The 18966-nt window shown below is 40.5% G+C and overlaps 1 protein-coding gene across 1 annotated transcript; it reads left to right on the top strand.

Moving 5' to 3' along the window:
* The first annotated feature begins 895 nt into the window (after positions 1-895).
* LOC131443311 (NLR family CARD domain-containing protein 3-like) lies at positions 896-11638 on the top strand. The gene is made up of 3 exons (XM_058612832.1): positions 896-930; positions 5782-7468; positions 10983-11638. The coding sequence occupies exons 1-3, from the start codon at positions 896-898 to the stop codon at positions 11538-11540; spliced, it is 2280 nt and encodes a 759-aa protein (XP_058468815.1). The 3' UTR covers positions 11541-11638.
* The last annotated feature ends 7328 nt before the right edge of the window (positions 11639-18966 follow it).

Below are 18966 nucleotides of genomic sequence, written 5' to 3'. Positions count from 1 at the left end.
TACAGGTTCTAATGATAGATAGCTTTACAAAGGCGCATACGAAGGCAATATATAACAAAACATGGCTTTGACGATGCACCTTAAAGGCACTTTAAAGGCAACGGTGCTTTGATGCCAGTTACAACAATGAACAGACAAATAGAATGAAAGACAAATAGCTTTGCCTGCTAGAAAGTTCTACAGATACATCATACAAGTATACACACATGCATCAAAAAACAGGAATAGGAGTCTTCATACCAGAATTTCAAACATTAAACAACAGAAACGATTAAGTGATAATGTATCCGTGCACACAGGATAACTCACTGCTATTCTATTAGCAGAAATACAACCACTGAAAACAATCATCTGTTCAGACTCAAGTTCATCACTCATAAGTTTACAATCCAGCCATTCTGAAAGCAGACAAGACCTCATTATAGAAATACAACAAACATTATATAGAACTCAGATGATGGGACTTTATGGATACCAGCACACATTACAGGGGTTAAAGGGAACCAAATAGACACGGTGGCAAAAGCAGCAACAGCACATAATAATATAGATCTAGCAAAAAAATTAAGCAACACAGAAATAAACAGCATCATTAAACAACAACTAAAGGAGAGATGGCAAAAACAATGGGAGGAGGAGAGGAAAGGAAGATGGTTTTACAGTATCCAAAGAAAAGTGGGAGTGGCTAGGCGCACAGAAAGAAGCAGGAAAGAGGAAAATATAATATAGAGGATCAGATTTGGCCATACGGGATTAAACAACACATTATTTCTTATGAATAAACACAATACAGACAGATGTGATCACTGTCCATTCATCATGTTATTACACAATGTCAGAAATATCAAAGGGAGAGAGAAGTGATGATTAGAAAGCTGAGAGACATTGATGAGGAATGCGAGTTGGTGGAGGTATTGAGCAAGAACCAGAGTGAGTGCTACAAAATATTACTGCAGTTTCTTAAGACTACAAGGTTGATTGGGAGGATATAGGATGTGTGAGTGTGTGTATGAATAGGTGTATGTATATGTATATAGGTTGTTGGTTTTTTGTGTTTGTAGTGTGTATATATCTGTATATATATACAGTATATATACATATATATGTATAGATATAGATATAGATATCATTATTAGTATTATATCTTTTTTTAACATTTCGATCCACACTGCATACCAGATGGTGGCGGTAATGCACCAAATCGTTGTTTGCCAACCGCCGTAAAACAAAAAGAAGAAGAAGAAGAAGAAGAATGTTGGAATGCTGCGACACAAACTGAGGATGAGGGCTAAGTAAGTTTGAACCAAGTTAAATGTTAACAGGATGATTCTGTAGCAGCAGCAAGTGTGCACCCTTGACGGTCTACACATGTTGCTGGAAACTGGCAAAGCAGTTGTGTATGTGTATGCGTCTGTGTGTGTGTGTCTGTGTGTGTGTGTGTGTGTGTTTGTGTATTGGAGTGTGTGTGCGTCTTTGCGCTCTACTATAGCGAGTGTGTGTGCTCATTAGTTACAGTCGCTCCGTCACAGATGTCAAGAATACATCTCATCTAACAGCCAAACAGCAGAGACAGTAGTTGACCGTTGATTTTTATTGTGTCTTAAAATGGAGCAATAATCTGTGATGGAGCAAAAACCTCCTTTAACCACAAACACAAATCATCTCCACATAACACGGAGTAGAACGAAACAGGTTCATTAAGGAGACAATCAGGGCCGGTTCTAGGCAGGCATATATGAGGGGGCAGTCAGAAATGTGAAGGGGGCATCATGTGTACACATCATGCTCCAGCACTTGTTTTTCTGTGCTTATAGTAACAATGCTTTCTTCATTGAAAAGGGTCTATGTGTCCAACCCCAACCTGGAGAAGTGGATTGCACTTTGTCAGGCCTCTACCTTCAGACCTGTCCAACTTGGGTGTCCCACCTGAAGACTAAGCTCCTGCTGGTATAGCTCTTAAGGTCACTGAGGCACACAAACCCCCTGACCACAATAAGGTGGCAATCCCTCAGGGAGGGAAACTGAAAAATAAAAATAAAATAAATGAATAAAATAAAATAAAACATCCCTCATCCACATTTTATCAACCAACAACATAACATTTATCTTAACTGGATGGCCTAATACTCAAATTTTAACCTAAAATAGGACTTCACACACTATAGTCAATATTTACTAATTTATAAAACACAACAGATATACAGCAGAACTATTTTTTTTTTTGGCAACTTAACAACAGCTCAAAAAACTAATTTCTCTCTGCTGTGATTATAAAAAAAAAACAGTACAGAACTACAGCCTGGGGCGGGGCTTTACGTAGGGGTCCGTCAGACACAGGTCACTTGTCTTGGCGCTGTACTTCAAAGTCTAACCCACTCCGTGGCCGTGCTGAAACCTGACACAAACTGTCAGGCTCCGTCTTGGCTCATTTGCATACTGCAACAGTGATTGGATGTTTACTGAGGGCTGAGGGGTGTGTGCGTGCGTGCGTGCGTGTGTGTGTGTGTGCGTGCGTGTCTGTGCTGCGCAGCCTGTGAATACAAGCACAGCGGAGGGACAGAGAGATGAGAGGGATGTATCGTGTGTGTCCCTTTTTCGGCGGATTTTTGATATTAAACTGAGTCGAGTCGATTCGAGTAAAGTTGAGATCAGAGCAGTTATTTGATCACATTCATCACATTTCCTTCAGATAACACTTGAGAAAACTTTGGTCCGTGGTTTGTTTCCTGTTCAGCAGCAGAATCACTTCACAGACGTTCAGCAGCTTCATGACGATCATTTCCTGCTTTCACAAGGTAACGGAACTAAACTCATCTCATCACATATGTGACTTTGAGTGGACGTGATGTTTTTACTGTGAAGCTCATGAATCTCACGTCACTGATTCTGTTGTTCAGCGACTAAAATGTTTGTAAATCACTGGTTTAGAGGACATTTGTGCTTTTGGTGAAAGAGAAGTTCTGCTGGACTGAAAGATCAGATAGTGACTGATAATTTTATGTTTCCAGTGAAAACAGATTACAGCCATTGTAGGTGAAAAAAAAGGATCCAGAGGACGAGGTCATATTTTGATAAGATTTAAGAAACTAAAGTTAAATTAAACGTTTATTCTCAATCGTCACAATTAACGACATCTCTTCAAAGTCCAGATGTTTAACATACATATGTATCTATCTATTGGGCAGCTTCTTACCTGACCACCAGAGGGCGGGCTCTTCTGTTAAACCAGTGGACTCACCTGCAGTGAAGGGCTGTAAAGTGTGATGCAAACAGCGTCTTGAGTGAGTTGTGAGTCGAGCTGTGACGTTCACGAACGAGTCAAATCTTTTTAACGGCTCTTTGAAATGAACCAGTAACTGAGTGACTGACAGTCCATTATTAGCATAAACCAATGGGCTGTGCCGATTGTTCAGTCAGCCAATGAGGGTCATGTCGGCCAATTCTGTGGTTAAAAAAAGTCTTCTTGCTGACCGGCCCACATTAGGTCATTGTGGTCCACCCATGTTAGCAGAACTTGTAATGAGCGAGTTTTATTCTCCCAGCAGGTGGCGCTCTGCTATGAATCAGATCAAGGACAGTGAAGAGGAAGCTCTGCCCTCTAAAACCACTCTGTGTAAGGAACATGAGGGTCAGAGGTGAGATGAGGATCTCATGGATCATGTGACTCGTCTCCATGTCACAGCTCAGTGTTTTATTTACACATCATGTGTTTGAAGGAGGATCCATCAACAGAGACCAGACTCTGCTGGACCTGGACCTGGACCTGGACCCAGCTGTGTGTCCATGAAGAGTGACTGGTCCATGGATCAACCTGTGAACTTCAAACAAGAACAGAGGTCAGATGATGGAGGGTGGAGGTCTTCACAGGTCAACAACTCAAATGATCCACCATGTAGCACCAGAGACACCTAATATTTGAGAATTCAGACCCAGACCCATGCAGACCCAAGACATTCAGGACTCAAGTCACAAACAGACCCGTCCCCATTTAATCTCAGATCTGGACCCATGAAAAAATAAGAAATGTTGAATAATTCAGGAACAGTCCTGGCTCACATGCTTGGGTTTGGGTAAAGTGATCTGACTGAAGATGTGGAAGTCTTAAATGTGTCAACCTGTCAAACTCATGTCATGTGGAGACGCTGCAATATTAAAGCTCTGAAACTTATCACAGTGTTTGAAAATAATATTATTAATGTGTCTACAGTGACAAACGTGAATTTTCTGTGACAAACAATACTGATACACCACGTACGTTTGAACATATGTGGATAACATCAGAGAGGACACTGAAGACGAAACTGATCCTGTGAGCGAACACACACACTACAAACCTGTGTGTGTGTGTGTGAGAGAGGGAGACTCACTTATTTACTTTGAGCAAATTACTGAAATTAATTTTCCACAGATGAATATTTTCTTTATGTAACACAGTGATGTAAACACAGCTGCTGACATGAACACATGAACACACGTCAGTCTATAATGTTTTAAACGCAAAATAAAGCTACAGACTCATTTGTTGTAAGAAAACGGGACTTGAACGTTGAGTAGAACATTTTCTTTATCCCATTTTAATCCACACGATAACGAAATAACCATGAAAAAGTTATTCCGCCACCGCTGCGCCTTTCATCGGAAGAGAAAGGCGCAGCATCCACAACACAATCAGTGACAGTAATGAATGGTTACATGGAGTAACTCCTTGAACTCTGTCTGCTTATTTTGTGCGTAATGTGTGTAGATGATGACGTGTGACACTTATAGATTGTTGAAATAATCTGTAAATTCAGCTCACATGGATCAGTCATGTCTAAACATACATGTTACACCAGAAAAAAACATGCACAGGATCAACTTTCAATGCACAGCCAGTTTTTTAAGCATCAATATTAATATGAGAGCAGTCGCTGTGACCCTGACATTTAGTTCCTTTGTGTTTATCACTAATTCCAAAAAACAACGACCAAAATAATCTATTTTTACAGATTTATACATCATAAATTGACGAGTTGATCGTGCACTTTCCTTCTTTTTCTTTTATTTCCCTCTGTCTTTGCTGCCACAGTTGTCCTTTTTCTTCAGGACGAAGGCATTTCAGAGTCATTTGTATATTCATTTGTGGGTGGGCGTGGTGTGTTCCTCATTCATCTCCGCTCAGTTTCACGTTTGATGGGATGTATAAAGAAAAGGTGCGCAGGACTTGGCGTACGCACAGTTTTATAAATCTGAGATTTTCTTTGCGTACGTACTTTATAAATTTTGTGCGTACGCCGTCTTTTAGTATGAAAGCTGCGCACTCTTTTATACATGAGGCTCCTGGTCCTGACAGTCTGGATGCTGCTCTGTGGACCTGCAGGACTTCACTCTGTCACTGATCATCTGAGGTTAAACTTCACATGTTCTGTTCCAGCTGTTGGAGGAGAACATTATCTGCTTTGTGAAGAACGAGCTGAAGAAGATCCACAAGGTTCTGGATACAGATCACACAGAAGTCTCAGAGAGTCAGAGGGAGGATGAGGAGCAGAGGAGCAGCAGAGAGGCCTTTCTGAAGATCACAGAGGACTTCTTAAGGAGGATGAAGCAGGAGAAGCTAGCTGACAGTAAGAGGACTTTTAATGTGAAAGGAAGAACATCTTATTTTCTCAATGATCCACTTACTGATTTATTTTCTTGTGTTCTGTCAGAAATCAGAGCTCCAGCTTGTCGACGTGAACTCAAAACAAACCTGAAGAAGAAGTTCCAGTGTTTGTTTGAGGGCGTGGCTAAAGCAGGAAACCCCACCCTTCTGAATGAGATCTTCACAGAGCTCTACATCACAGAGGGAGGGACTGGAGAGGTCAATGAAGAACATGAGGTCAGACAGATTGAAAGAGCTTCCTGGAAACCAGACAGACCAGAAACATCCATCAGACAAGAAGACATCTTTAAAGCCTCAGCTGGAAGAGACGGACCAATCAGAAGAGTGATGACAAAGGGCGTGGCTGGCATTGGGAAAACAGTGTTAACACAGAAGTTCACTCTGGACTGGGCTGAAGACAAAAGCAACCAGGACGTACAGCTCATGTTTCCCTTCACCTTCAGAGAGCTGAATGTGCTGAAAGAGAAGAAGTTCAGTTTGGTGGAACTCATCCATCACTTCTTCACTGAAACCAAAGAAGCAGGAATCTGCAGGTTTGAAGACTTTAAGGTGGTCTTCATCTTTGATGGTCTGGACGAGTGTCGACTTCCTCTGGACTTCCACAACACTGAGATCCTGACTGATGTCACAGCGTCCACCTCAGTGGACGTGCTGCTGACAAACCTCATCAGGGGGAAACTGCTTCCCTCTGCTCGCCTCTGGATAACCACACGACCTGCAGCAGCCAATCAGATCCCTCCTGACTGTGTGGACATGGTGACAGAGGTCAGAGGGTTCACAGACCCACAGAAGGAGGACTACTTCAGGAAGAGGTTCAGAGATGAGGAGCAGGCCAGGAGGATCATCTCCCACATCCAGACATCACGAAGCCTCCACATCATGTGCCACATCCCAGTCTTCTGCTGGATCACTGCAACAGTTCTGGAGAACATGTTGAAAACCAGAGATGGAGGAGAATTGCCCAAGACCCTGACTGAGATGTACATCCACTTCCTGGTGGTTCAGTCCAAAGTGAAGAGGGTCAAATATGATGGAGGAGCTGAGACAGATCCACACTGGAGTCCAGAGAACAGGAAGATGATTAAGTCTCTGGGGAAACTGGCTTTTGAGCAGCTGCAGAAAGGAAACCTGATCTTCTATGAATCAGACCTGACAGAGTGTGGCATCGATATCACAGCAGCTTCAGTTTACTCAGGAGTCTTCACTCAGATCTTTAAAGAGGAGAGAGGCCTGTACCAGGACATGGTCTTCTGCTTTGTTCATCTGAGTGTTCAGGAGTTTCTGGCTGCTCTTCATGTTCATCTGACCTTCATCACCTCTGGAACAAATCTGTTGTCAGAAGAACCAACAACGAGCCGGTGGTCCAGACCGTTTAGAAAAAAACCTAAATTGAATCATCTGCACCAGAGTGCTGTGGACGAGGCCTTACTGAGTCCAAATGGACACCTGGACTTGTCCCTCCGCTTCCTCCTGGGTCTTTCACTGGAGACCAATCAGAAGCTCTTAAGAGGTCTACTGACACAAACAGGAAGTGGTTCACAGACCAATCAGAAAACAGTTGAGTACATCAAGAAGAAGATCAGTGAGAATCTGTCAGCAGAGAGAAGCATCAACCTGTTCCACTGTCTGAATGAACTGAACCATCGTGCTCTTGTGGAGGAGATCCAAGAGTCCCTCACATCAGGACGCCTGTCCACAAAGACACTGTCTCCTGCTCAGTGGTCAGCTCTGGTCTTCATCTTACTGTCATCAGGAAAAGATCTGGAAGAGTTTGACCTGAAGAAATACTCTGCTTCAGAGGAGGCTCTTCTGAAGCTGCTGCCGGTGGTCAAAGCCTCCAACAAAGTTCTGTACGTGGATCAGTATATAAATATTAATAAGACATATTCTAAAGAGCACAAGACAAACATGTTTAACCTTTTGTTCATCACTGTCTTCTTCCTCAGACTGAGTGGCTGTAACCTCTCAGAGAGAAGCTGTGAAGCTCTGTCCTCAGTCCTCAGCTCTTTGTCCTCTAGTCTGAGACACGTGGACCTGAGTAACAATGACCTGCGGGATCCAGGAGTGAAGCTGCTGTGTGATGGACTGAAGAGTCCTCACTGTTCTCTGGAGACTCTCAGGTTGGTGCTCAGCTGATTTATATGGACAATTCTACTCTGATTATTTTTTTGATTACATATGTGAATAGATTTTCTTGAACTCCTCCTCAGAATGAGTGACTGTAACCTCTCAGAGAGAAGCTGTGAAGCTCTGTCCTCAGTCCTCAGCTCTGTGTCCTCTCGTCTGAGACACGTGGACCTGAGTAACAACGACTTGCAGGATCCAGGAGTGAAGCTGCTGTGTGATGGACTGAAGAGTCCTCACTGTTCTCTGGAGACTCTCAGGTCAGAACTCTGACTCACACTCTTTGCTTCTTTAGGTTCTTGTTGATAAAGATGTTTTTTCTGAATCACTGAGTTCATCATATCTTCTTAACTCCAGTCTGTCAGGTTGTCTGGTCTCAGAGGAAGGATGTTCTTCTCTGACCTCAGCTCTGAACTCCAACCCCTCCCATCTCAGAGAACTGGACCTGAGCTACAATCATCCAGGAGACTCAGGAGAGAAGCTGCTGTCTGCTGGACTGAAGAGTCCTCACTGGAGACTGGACACTCTCAGGTATTCCCCTCTTCCTCCTCCTCCTTCCTCTTCATGTTCATCAGCAGTATTCAAACTTGTCAGCAGGTGCAAGTTGAAGATGTCCTGTTATTATGTTTTCCTCTGTCAGTGAGTATAACCAAACATTAGTGACACTTTTTAAACACCTCGTGAGAAACGACCAGAACCATGAACTGGACAGATCATCTGCACAGAGTAGCAGCATCATGTGAGAAGTCCTGGTACTGGGTACAGAACAGTCCTGGTCCACTTCAAACAGTCTACGGTCAAACTAAAGTAAAGATGTCTTTATTCTGTGGTGTTTGTAGTGAGTTGTGTACGAGATGTTCGTCATCTAACAGCTACAATCAAGTTGTTCTTCATTCTTCATTCAACGGTGAAAACACACAAGTTTTGGAAGCAGCAGTAACAGCGACGAGCCTCCGCAGCAGCAGCTGCATAAGTAGCCATGTGTTTCCTCTGTGACGCGCAGCTGAAAAAAACATGAAAGCACTGGAAACTAGGTATCGATTCAAGCAAGCGATCAAACAACCGTAATTCAAATACAAAGTTTATGGTTTTTAGACCCACAATACTGCGATTTGAAACACTGTAAAAAATACAAATGAAATCCCTCTATTTTGTCTATTTTCTTTGTTTACTTGGTTTGTGCTGGGCCAACTTGGTTGTTGGAGTGAAGCTGCTGTGTCTTCTGTGTTGTCCACGTGGTGGCGCTGTTGAGTAAATGCGTAGCCTCCTGAAACTGTGGTCTCTGGTTCTGCAGACACCGGCCGTTTCTCAATATCCATACTTGTGCGTACTTGTGCGTACTTGCGTACTCCGGTACTGTTCAAGTGCTGTTCCAATTCTCAAATAAGCGAACAGCTAGGACCCAGAAGTATTCTCGCTCCGCCCATTTTTACCAGGTATGCATCGGAGGTGACTTAAGCGTACTTGGGATGGCCATGTATCCCAGAATACTGAAGTATATGAACTAAGAAGAACACATTAACACAGCTAAAGTTTATTACTTAAATGTATTGATGATTGACATTAATAAGTAAACATGAGACAAGAGGGTCTCTGGGACACATGACAAGTCAGACCATACGTTTTACAATAGGCATCCTGTATAGGACAGGAAACTTGAGGGTCTGTTTTGAATATGGTTAGTTAGGAAATATAGATGTCTCTTGTTTGACTAAATGGTGATATTGTCCAATTTAAAGATCATGGGACAGTATGGTATATCCGGACCCAACTTGTTTTTCAAGTTGTTGCATTATGGAAAAAAGGCGGGGGTCCAAACATGTGATGCCTGCAAATAAGAATGCTAGAAAATCTATATAAGGTTAGTTTTGCTTTTCTGAGGCAGAATTGTTCGGAGATTCGGCAAGAACACATTCTCCCGAGCTGCTGCAGAGCTTGGTTCTGACGCCTGACTTGTGACTAAATAAAATCCCTTTGTTCGGTACAAGTCCTGTGTCAGTGGGGTCTTTTCCTGCATCATCAACTCATCACCTATCGTTCATAAGAAGGAAGACTGACAAAAACGACATTACATTTCGGCGGAGCATAGCAGCAGATAATAGAAATATAAATCTGAAATAAATATTTTTCTTTGTCCCAGAACAAAGTTTTAACATCATTTGAGGCGAGAAATGAGTCATTTAGAAATCAAACATGTGGTTTGTGTATGAAGATATGACGTATTTATAGTTTGGCAGCGACGTTTGTCGGAGGTGATAAGCTCCGCCTCTGCGGACGCTCGGCGCTCACTGTGCCCGGCACAGAGCAGCGTGACCTCGGCCTGTCCTGATGAAATGATCCGCTGGCTCAGACGTCGCTGTCATTAGATGCTCGGTGTGATCCATAGATTTGTTGTTGACGTGTTATTTTGTTTTTAATGGAAACGTTTTGACCTGACAGTTTAAAAGTTTGTATATTGTTAATGTTTTATTTATTTTAACTTTGAATGTTAGATTTATATTAAAGTCGCACGGTCATTGTATCTGTATTTAAATATAATATGTAAATATTAGATATGTAGAGTAGTATATATTTGTACAAGTCATATATATGTATGTATATATATATATATATATACTACTCTACAATGCTGTAATATATCTATTTTCCACATTGTATAATTTGTATTGTATATTTTAATAGAAATAAATTAATAAATGAAGTTAAATATTTAAAATGTAAAAATAATAACAACATATATATGCATTTATTAAAAGTATTTCATATGTTCATTTATCAACACCGTAGGTGGCGCTAATGAGGCTGCAGCACTGCAGCACTACAGCAGAACTACAGCAGAACAATACATACATACTTGCATACTTGAGTATTGAGAAACAACCACATACTTGTGTACTCCCGTACTTGGCAAGTATATACTCCCAGAGTACTTCTCAAGTATATACTTCCCAAGTAAGCAAGTACATACTTGCTTACTTGAGTATTGAGAAACAGCCACCGTCTTCACTTTGAAACACACCTGTCCTTGTAGTTCATCATTGTGTCCACCAGAGTGCGTCATTAAGACAACAGTTTGGACTCATGTTGGACAGAAACTCATTCAGACTGTTTCTTCCTCCAGGATGGACCATGCTGGAGAGCAGAGGTTAAAACCTGGTCCCAGGAAGTGTAAGTATGGATTTACAGGAAATAACAACATATCAGCTGATCATCAATAAACTGCAGCTGTGTCTCGTTGTCTTCATCAGATTCATGTGAACTGGAACTGGACACAAACACAATGAGCAGAGAACTCAAACTGTCTGACGACAACAGGAAAGTGACCGGTGTGAGAGAAGATCAGTCGTATCCTGATCATCCAGACAGATTTGAGTTCTTTCATCAGCTGCTGTGTAGACCTGGTCTGACTGGTCGCTGTTACTGGGAGGTCGAGTGGAGAGGAGATGTTAATATATCACTGAGTTACAGAGGAATCAAGAGGAAAGGCAACAGTTCTGACTGTTGGTTTGGATGTAATGATCAGTCCTGGAGTCTGAGCTGCTCTGATGTTCATCGTAACTCTGTCTTTCACTGTGGGACACAAACATCCATCATGTCCTCTGTCTCTCACAGAGTATCAGTGTATGTGGACTGTCCTGCTGGGACTCTGTCCTTCTACAGCGTCTCCTCTGACTCACTGATCCACCTCCACACCTTCAGGACCACATTCACTGAACCGGTTTATCCTGGGTTCTGGGTCTGGCCTGGTTCCTCAGTGTCTCTGTGTCCTCTGTAGGACATGAAGAGACAGCAGCTTCAGTGGTGGACGAGGTCAAAGCTCGTCTCAGTCATTCTTTGTTGAAACCATCAATAAATAAAGACTTAAAAAATCAACATGTCTGTCATTAACTGAGCCGCCGTCCTGCGCTGTGAGCGCCCCCTGCTGCTGAGAACCAGCCTGAAACAAACAGGTTCACACACACTGAGATAAAAATAACAAAAAGTGAATGTTTGAAAGTGAAATTAAAAGATACAGAAAGTAAAATCAATTAAAAATGAATAAATGCTTTATAGAAAATAAAAAGAAAGAAGTCAAAATAATATAAAATAAAATTCAAGGTTTTCAATCCAATAGAAAACAAAGTAAATAAAGATGTTAAGAGTTTGACTCTTTGTCTGAAGAACATCATCTTCTCACGGACGAGCCTTTCTGTCCCAGCATGCACTGCTTCTCCTCCTCCTCCTCTTCATGCTGCCTGACAACAGCGCCCCCTGCTGCGTGTGAGCAGAACAACACTCAGAGTCACACACACACACACACACACATGGAAAATGAAACACACATGAGCAGATTATGCCATGAATGAGGAAGTGTGGTTTCTGCTGTGATGCAGGTGAAACTGAGTGTGCGTGACCTCAGGATGACCTCTGTCCTCCTGCTGCTCTGTGAACGACAGCGAAGAACGTGTCCACAGTGACAGGAAACTCATGACACTCAGAGGGTTTTTGCACTTTCCAAACATCATCAGTGTCTGTGGTTTCTGTTTCTGTGGCTTAATGAAGAATGACATTTTCAACATCAGTAAAAACCACATCATATCACTTTAATCTACTTTGTTGTGTTGATGACGAGGTACTGACACCTAATACAATCTATGTCAGATTAAGTCTACGCTCTTTTAGGTCATAGATTAACAGCTCCATCCACTCACTCTCCCACACCAAAGCCCATAGAGAAAACCAGTGATTTTAGCTGCGGGGACACAGGAGCTGCTGGTCCTCTGCTGCCTCGTGTGGTCACTTTGTGTCACTGACGTCAATCTGAACAAAGGATTTCAAACACTGAAGTGACAAAATAAGACATTTGAACTTAGTGATGGAGGCAGCAGTGTGTGTGTGTGGGTATGTGTGTGTGTGTGAGTGTGTGTGTGCGTGTGTGCACTTGTATTAGTGACAAATCAGGACATTTTAATGATAACACACCAACAATATCAGTACATTGAGAAATATGAGGACATTTTAGAGGTCCTCATTTCTCTGACCATTATATGGTGTTCTGGACCCTCCAAACATGCTCCCAGACTAAAAAGCTCCAAAGTCCTTAAAATGTCACAATATTCAAGAATCGAGTGTGTGAGTGTGTTAAAAATTTTGATTATGCCAACTAGTGGCCAGTGTTGGTACTTAAACACACTTTTAACACACTTGTACTCATATGTCACTTGTAGACACAGTCACACACTCTCCAGCATTTAAACAAGCTTTATACATTCATTCATCTTCTACCACTTTATCTTGCACATTATCTATAAAATCAGAGTCAAATAAATATATTCTCAATTGTTATAGTTGATCTAATTGTCTTGTGTTTTATTGGAATGCAATATTTATTTCCTTTGCCTTGTGGCACAAAATCAAGATATGTGCATCTTTTTTCCAGGCCACCTGAGGTATCAGAACATGTATGCTACAGTATTTATTACATGAATGTATTTTTATCTGCCCATAAAAACAAAAAAGAAATTGGAATATGTATATGTGTGTATATGTATATATATATATATATATATATATACATACATATACATACATATACAGTATTTATATTTATAGATACAATGTTCATAAAGATATATATGTACATATATATACACACATATATATTTAATCCACTTAATTCACTCATGTATTAAAGACATTTGAGATGAATGCTGCCACCACTGCATGTTTGGTTACTCAGCAGTCAATAACACAGCCACTGATTGGTTAGCAAGTCGACAAGGCAGCCTGTGATTGGCCAATAGACTGAGCTGAGGCTCACAAAGACGGCTGAGTTGCTAAAGTTGCTAAATAATCCACAGTGTAGGATCTATCATTGTGAATGTATTTTACAAAGTCTGCCATGGTACAGAACGGTTCATGGTTTGATTTTAAAGCTTCTGAAACGTAGACCACACTGGCACTCTTGACGATTGTCCCATCCAGGAACTTCAGTACTGTGGAGATATCCATCTTGGCATATACAAGATCTTTGACGTCATTTGCAATGCGGACACGCTAACGCTGATCTGAAGAGGTAAGTTTCAAGGTAATTTAAAAGGAACTACAAACAAATTATTCCAACTGACTAGACGAATTGCCTGATCATTAATTGTTCGTTATTATCACCTTCATACAGAGTTAAAGTTTTGTTAATTTTGGCTGTTTAAGTTTAACAATCCCCATGTGAGACTAACTTAGCTAATTTGCTAACAATTAAGTTGATGGACACGCTGTAAAACTAATCAAACAAACGTTATTCTTCATCTTTATCTACAGAGACAGTTGTCTAAAATGTTGTCAACAGTTTGTTGTTACCCGACAATAGAAGATGCTGGTAGTTATTGACATGAGTCATACATGTGTTCAGTCGTCAGGTCCTCATATTGTTTAGCTGTGAAAGACTTGAGTGTGTGTTTGGTTTGACGTCCTCATATTGTTTAGCTGTGAAAGACTTGAGTGTGTGTTTGGTTTGACGTCCTCATATGGTCTGACCCACTGACTGTAGAGTGTGTGTGTGTTACAGTGTCCCCATATTGTTGGTAAGTATATCATTTACAGTGTTAACAATTTCTATAGAGCCTGGAAGAATAAGTCTAGAGCCTCATGAAACAAGTGTGCTTATGTTTTATAATAAGTTCTGCTCTAATGTATGTTATAGTACACAATATATCTGACTGTGTACTGTTGTGTTTTGTTGCAGACATCAAGTGTTGAGATCACGACTAATTCAGCAGACCCTGAAGTCTGTGAGAGATCCTCTGCATCCTATGAACAGGTGATTACACATGTATTTTCTCCCCTCTAATCTAAATAAAATTCCCTTTCACTGCATTAAAACTAGACATTAGTGTACAGTTCTCATATCACAGTATTGTCAGCATTTGTTTCTTAAATATTTAGCAGAGAGAAACTTTTGTTACATTTAACTTCCCATTAAAACATTAAATCAATCATCACTTCCACTAAATTCTATAATATTTGTTATTTTGCAGATGTTTTTGTTTATTTAACCTCCTGCTAGTTTGTTTAAAAGATTGAATTTAAGAGGAATTTGATGTATTTAGATGAATTTCTGGTCTACAGCTTTCTTAGACAGCAACAGAAGATGATAGTAGTTATTGGAATGAGTACTACATGTGTTCATTCGTCAGGTCCTCATATTGTTTAACTGTGAAAGACTTGAGTGTGTGTTTGGTTTGACTTCCTCATATTGTTTAACTGTCAAAGACTTGAGTGTGTGTTTGGTTTGACGTCCTCATATGGTCTGACCCACTGACTGTAGAGTGTGTGTGTGTTACAATGTCCCCATATTGTTGGGAAGTATATCATTTACAGTGTTAACAATTTCTATAGAGTCTGGAAGAATAAGTCCAGATCCTCATTAAACAAGTGTGCTTATGTTTTATAATAAGTTCTGTTCTACTGTATGTTATAGTACACAATATATCTGACTGTGTACTGTTGTGTTTTGTTGCAGAAATCAAGTGTTGAGATTGTGACTAATTCAGCAGACCCTGAAGTCAGTGAGAGATCCTCTGCATCCTATGAACAGGTGATTACACATGTATTTTTTTCTATTTGGAATATAATAGATATCTCAGTTTGGTCCATTGCACCATTAAGTACTGTATTAAAACTGTATCAGTTGATGTAAAAATGTCCACAACATTAATAATCTCATTACTTTACATCTGATTCGTAATTGGGACATCTGAGAGGAAGCCTCTGTCTGCAAAATCTGAAGCGACACCATTCTCATTGTGAAGCCAAAATAAAGATCTTTGAGAGGGAAAGAGGCTTAGGGCTTTGTGACTGACAACCAGAATTAATAATTCTGTGAGTAAAGAATTAAAGATGAAAATATTTTATTTACAAAAGTAGCTCATTCAAAATTAGCTCTTGTGTTACACTATTTCTTGGTAACTTTCATATCATACATTGCAAATTGAAAACTGTTGTGCAAGAAGGGATTACTGTCCTATTCAATGAATGTCTGATGACAGACTTCATGTTGTAGACTCCTCAAGCTGTAGTGACCAGTTAATTAATCTGACACATAAATTACCTATTAAAACAAAAATTACATTGAAAATATTTATTTTAATCATTTGTTTTTAATGCCTCATCAGTTTCAAAAGCCATGTTATGCACACTGTAATGGTACTGTTGGGAGACGGATACCCTTGCTATTAATATTGTTTAAGATCATTTTGTTCTCCAATTTTCACTCAGATATCGGATCATGATTCCTCAGATCATTCGGATTATGAGGATATCGACAAGGACATCTTTATGGGTATAGCTTCAACACACAGTGGAGAGATTGCAGGTTGCAGAGACTGGTCTACCATCACATTTTGTTAAAATGTTTTTGAATGTTTTTTAAAATTATGTAAAGAAATCCCCTGTTATGGGTGCACAGTGTAATTTTTCATGTAAATATTGTTTGTAACAAACATGTCTTGTGTACTGCATGACCTGCAGCACAGATCTGTGTTGCTCATAGCCTATTCTGGGCCTTGCTTGCCTTTTCATTAAAAGTAAGAAAGGCAGAAAGTGTTCCCAGGATTTTCTTTCACTTGAACATTTACTGCTAAATAAATCCAACACAATGATAAGTAGACTCACTTTTTGTTGTATGAACATGTGATAGTTCTTACCAGATTACCTGATTAGTGAGCATATGCATGTATGATTATTATGTAGATATTTCAGACGTATATAATTAAAAATTATGACTCTGTCCCTACTTGGACTTTATAAGTCACAAAAACCTGAAAATGGTGTGTATCTAAGGGTTTCACAGTTGACTGACATATGTATATAAACATATATAATGACACAACATGAAATAACAGTGTTTGATGTCATGGTACTCATTTGTTACATAAACCTGACAATGTCCCCATAAGTAGCATTAAATTCAGGTTTGACCAAAATATAGCCATAGCCGAAATCTCAATAGATCAATGCATTCCTGAAAGCAGCCACAAGAGGCATTTTCATTCCCAGGGCTCTAGGTCACTGGGAAAGGCACGTCCTCATATGTCACGTTTTTCTCACACGTCCTGATATGTCCTGAAAACACGTATGTGTGTGTGCGTGTGTGTGTGTGAGTGTGTGTGTGTGTTTGTGTGCATGTTTGTGTGTCTGTGTGTCTGTGTGTGTGAGTGTGTGTGTGTGTTGTTTGACGCGCGTCAGTATGTTAATTACACCTCAGACCCTGAGATCACACATTCCTGTCAGAAGTGTGTTGACATTATATCTGTTTATCTTATCATTACACGAGTTTGAGCTCAATTAAAGGTCTATTTAAATTTCTACTTTTTCTGACTGAAAACTGAAGTTTGTAAACCACTCACTCTCTGCACCAAACTCCAGAGAGAAATGAGTCATTTGACATGACAGCACACAGGAGTCGTTGATCCACTGCTGCCTCCTTCACTGAGTTCATATGTGGTATGATAGGACCTCGGTGTATGAAAACCACAGTGACACAAAGTGACCACACGAGGCAGCAGAGAAGCATTTAAAATGGTGGCTCCAGAAAGCAAATCTTTACTCAAGTTCAATTCAATTCAATTGTATTTGTACTGCGCCAAATCATAACATCCATTATCTCAAGGCTCTGTACAAAGACATCATGGAGAAATCTGTGACAGAACCAGACTCACAGACGTGCAGCAGCTGCCTCGACCGGTTGGGGTGAAAGAGGAGAGGAGGGGGAGAGACAAGGGGGGAGAGGTAGAGACCAGGAGCAGATACACAACAACTGTATCACGTTCTAAGTTTATACAGGACACTTAGAGTCAGAGATGTGTGATGATGACATGTTCATAGGACTATGATGTCATTTATAGAAGCAGCAGCAGAGACTGTTGATACAAGTTATACTGATAAGCACTTTTAATGATGGCATCATTATAATAATGGTGATGATCTATTCACACCATATTCATATATATTCATATTCACACCCTGAGTGTGAGAGAGTGCAGTCCAGGTCTACAGCAGCATAACCAAGAGCTGCTCCAGGTTTATCAAAAAGGAAATATTCCTCTATTTAAATATTCATATTTCATTGCTCTTATGACTTCTCATGTGTGACATGTCAGGTGTCAGCCTCGTTTCACAGCTGTTATATTTAGTGTTAGTCCAGTTTAGTTCTCGTTATTTTAATCACAGAACAGGAAGTGCTGCAGGAAACGGCTTGAATTAAAAAACAGAAGAAGAAAAGAAAAGTGGCAGCAGTGACCTGTTCTAACGGAAGCATTTTTAATCTGGTCCAAGGATGAGGACGAGGATTTGACGTGAGTCATGGCGTCCGTGTGGGCGCCAGAGGAAATGAAAGACACTTATGGTGGAAGAAAGTATTTAAAAAAAAACAAAAAACGCAGCATCCAAGACAAGAATGTTTTTTTTTGCATTGAGAAAGTTTCTGTATGTTGTTATTAACCGTTTAGGTCGGTATAATACATGATGTGTTTGTTTGTGTTTCCATTAGCAACAGTACCAAAATTACCAGCCCCAAGTTTGTCCAACAGTGAGATAAAGACGTGAAAATGTTCTGGAGATATCGTAGACTAAAACTGACGTAGTTTTTATCAGGTTTTCACACAGGAAACTGAAGTTTGTAAACCACACACACACTCACACACACACACACACACACACACACACACAGCCAAAAAGAAGTGTGAGCCATTCCAGCAACCACTGGTAAATGAACTGTTATTTCACTCAGTCAATTGCAGCCTACCTCCTTTAGTCGTTTCTCGTTTATTTCATTGTAGTGAAATACTTTTTGCTTCGAACATTTTCGGCAGCCTGAAATTATGCAAAAAAAAAGGGAAAGTAGAAGAAAGAAGAAGAAATTTAGAAAATGACTTTGACATCCCCCAGGTGAATACAGCTGCATTTTTACTGTCAAGATTCCCACTTTTGGGATATTCACAGGGATAGTACAACCGAAGCAATGGCTGAGCTTCGCCCTGTGTTAACCACCTTATCTCACCTGTTCACCGTTCTTTGATTTTTATTGTGGATAGTACCTGGCACACCTTGGTCAAGGTTCCAAGCTGAGCTGGTACTAAAAGGTGGTGTGACATTACTGCAAACCAGCGATTAGTCACACAACAGTTGATGTCCTGCATAAAGCCTTGACCACGCTGTGGTCAATT

This window comes from Solea solea, chromosome 17 (genome assembly GCF_958295425.1).
Source record: "Solea solea chromosome 17, fSolSol10.1, whole genome shotgun sequence".
In the NCBI taxonomy this organism is placed as follows: Eukaryota; Metazoa; Chordata; class Actinopteri; order Pleuronectiformes; family Soleidae; genus Solea; species Solea solea.
Note: the sequence above shows the minus strand (reverse complement) of the source record. Positions and strands in the feature narration are given on the sequence as shown.

Bases quoted from the DNA above. Each gene is read 5' to 3' on its own strand.
- LOC131443311 (XM_058612832.1), top strand. From the start codon at position 896: ATGCGAGTTGGTGGAGGTATTGAGCAAGAACCAGA. The intron at 931-5,781 runs GTGAGTGCTACA...AGCAGGAAACCC, and splicing joins GGTATTGAGCAAGAACCAGA to CACCCTTCTGAATGAGATCT. The intron at 7,469-10,982 runs GTCAAAGCCTCC...TGATCATCAATA, and splicing joins TTCTGAAGCTGCTGCCGGTG to AACTGCAGCTGTGTCTCGTT.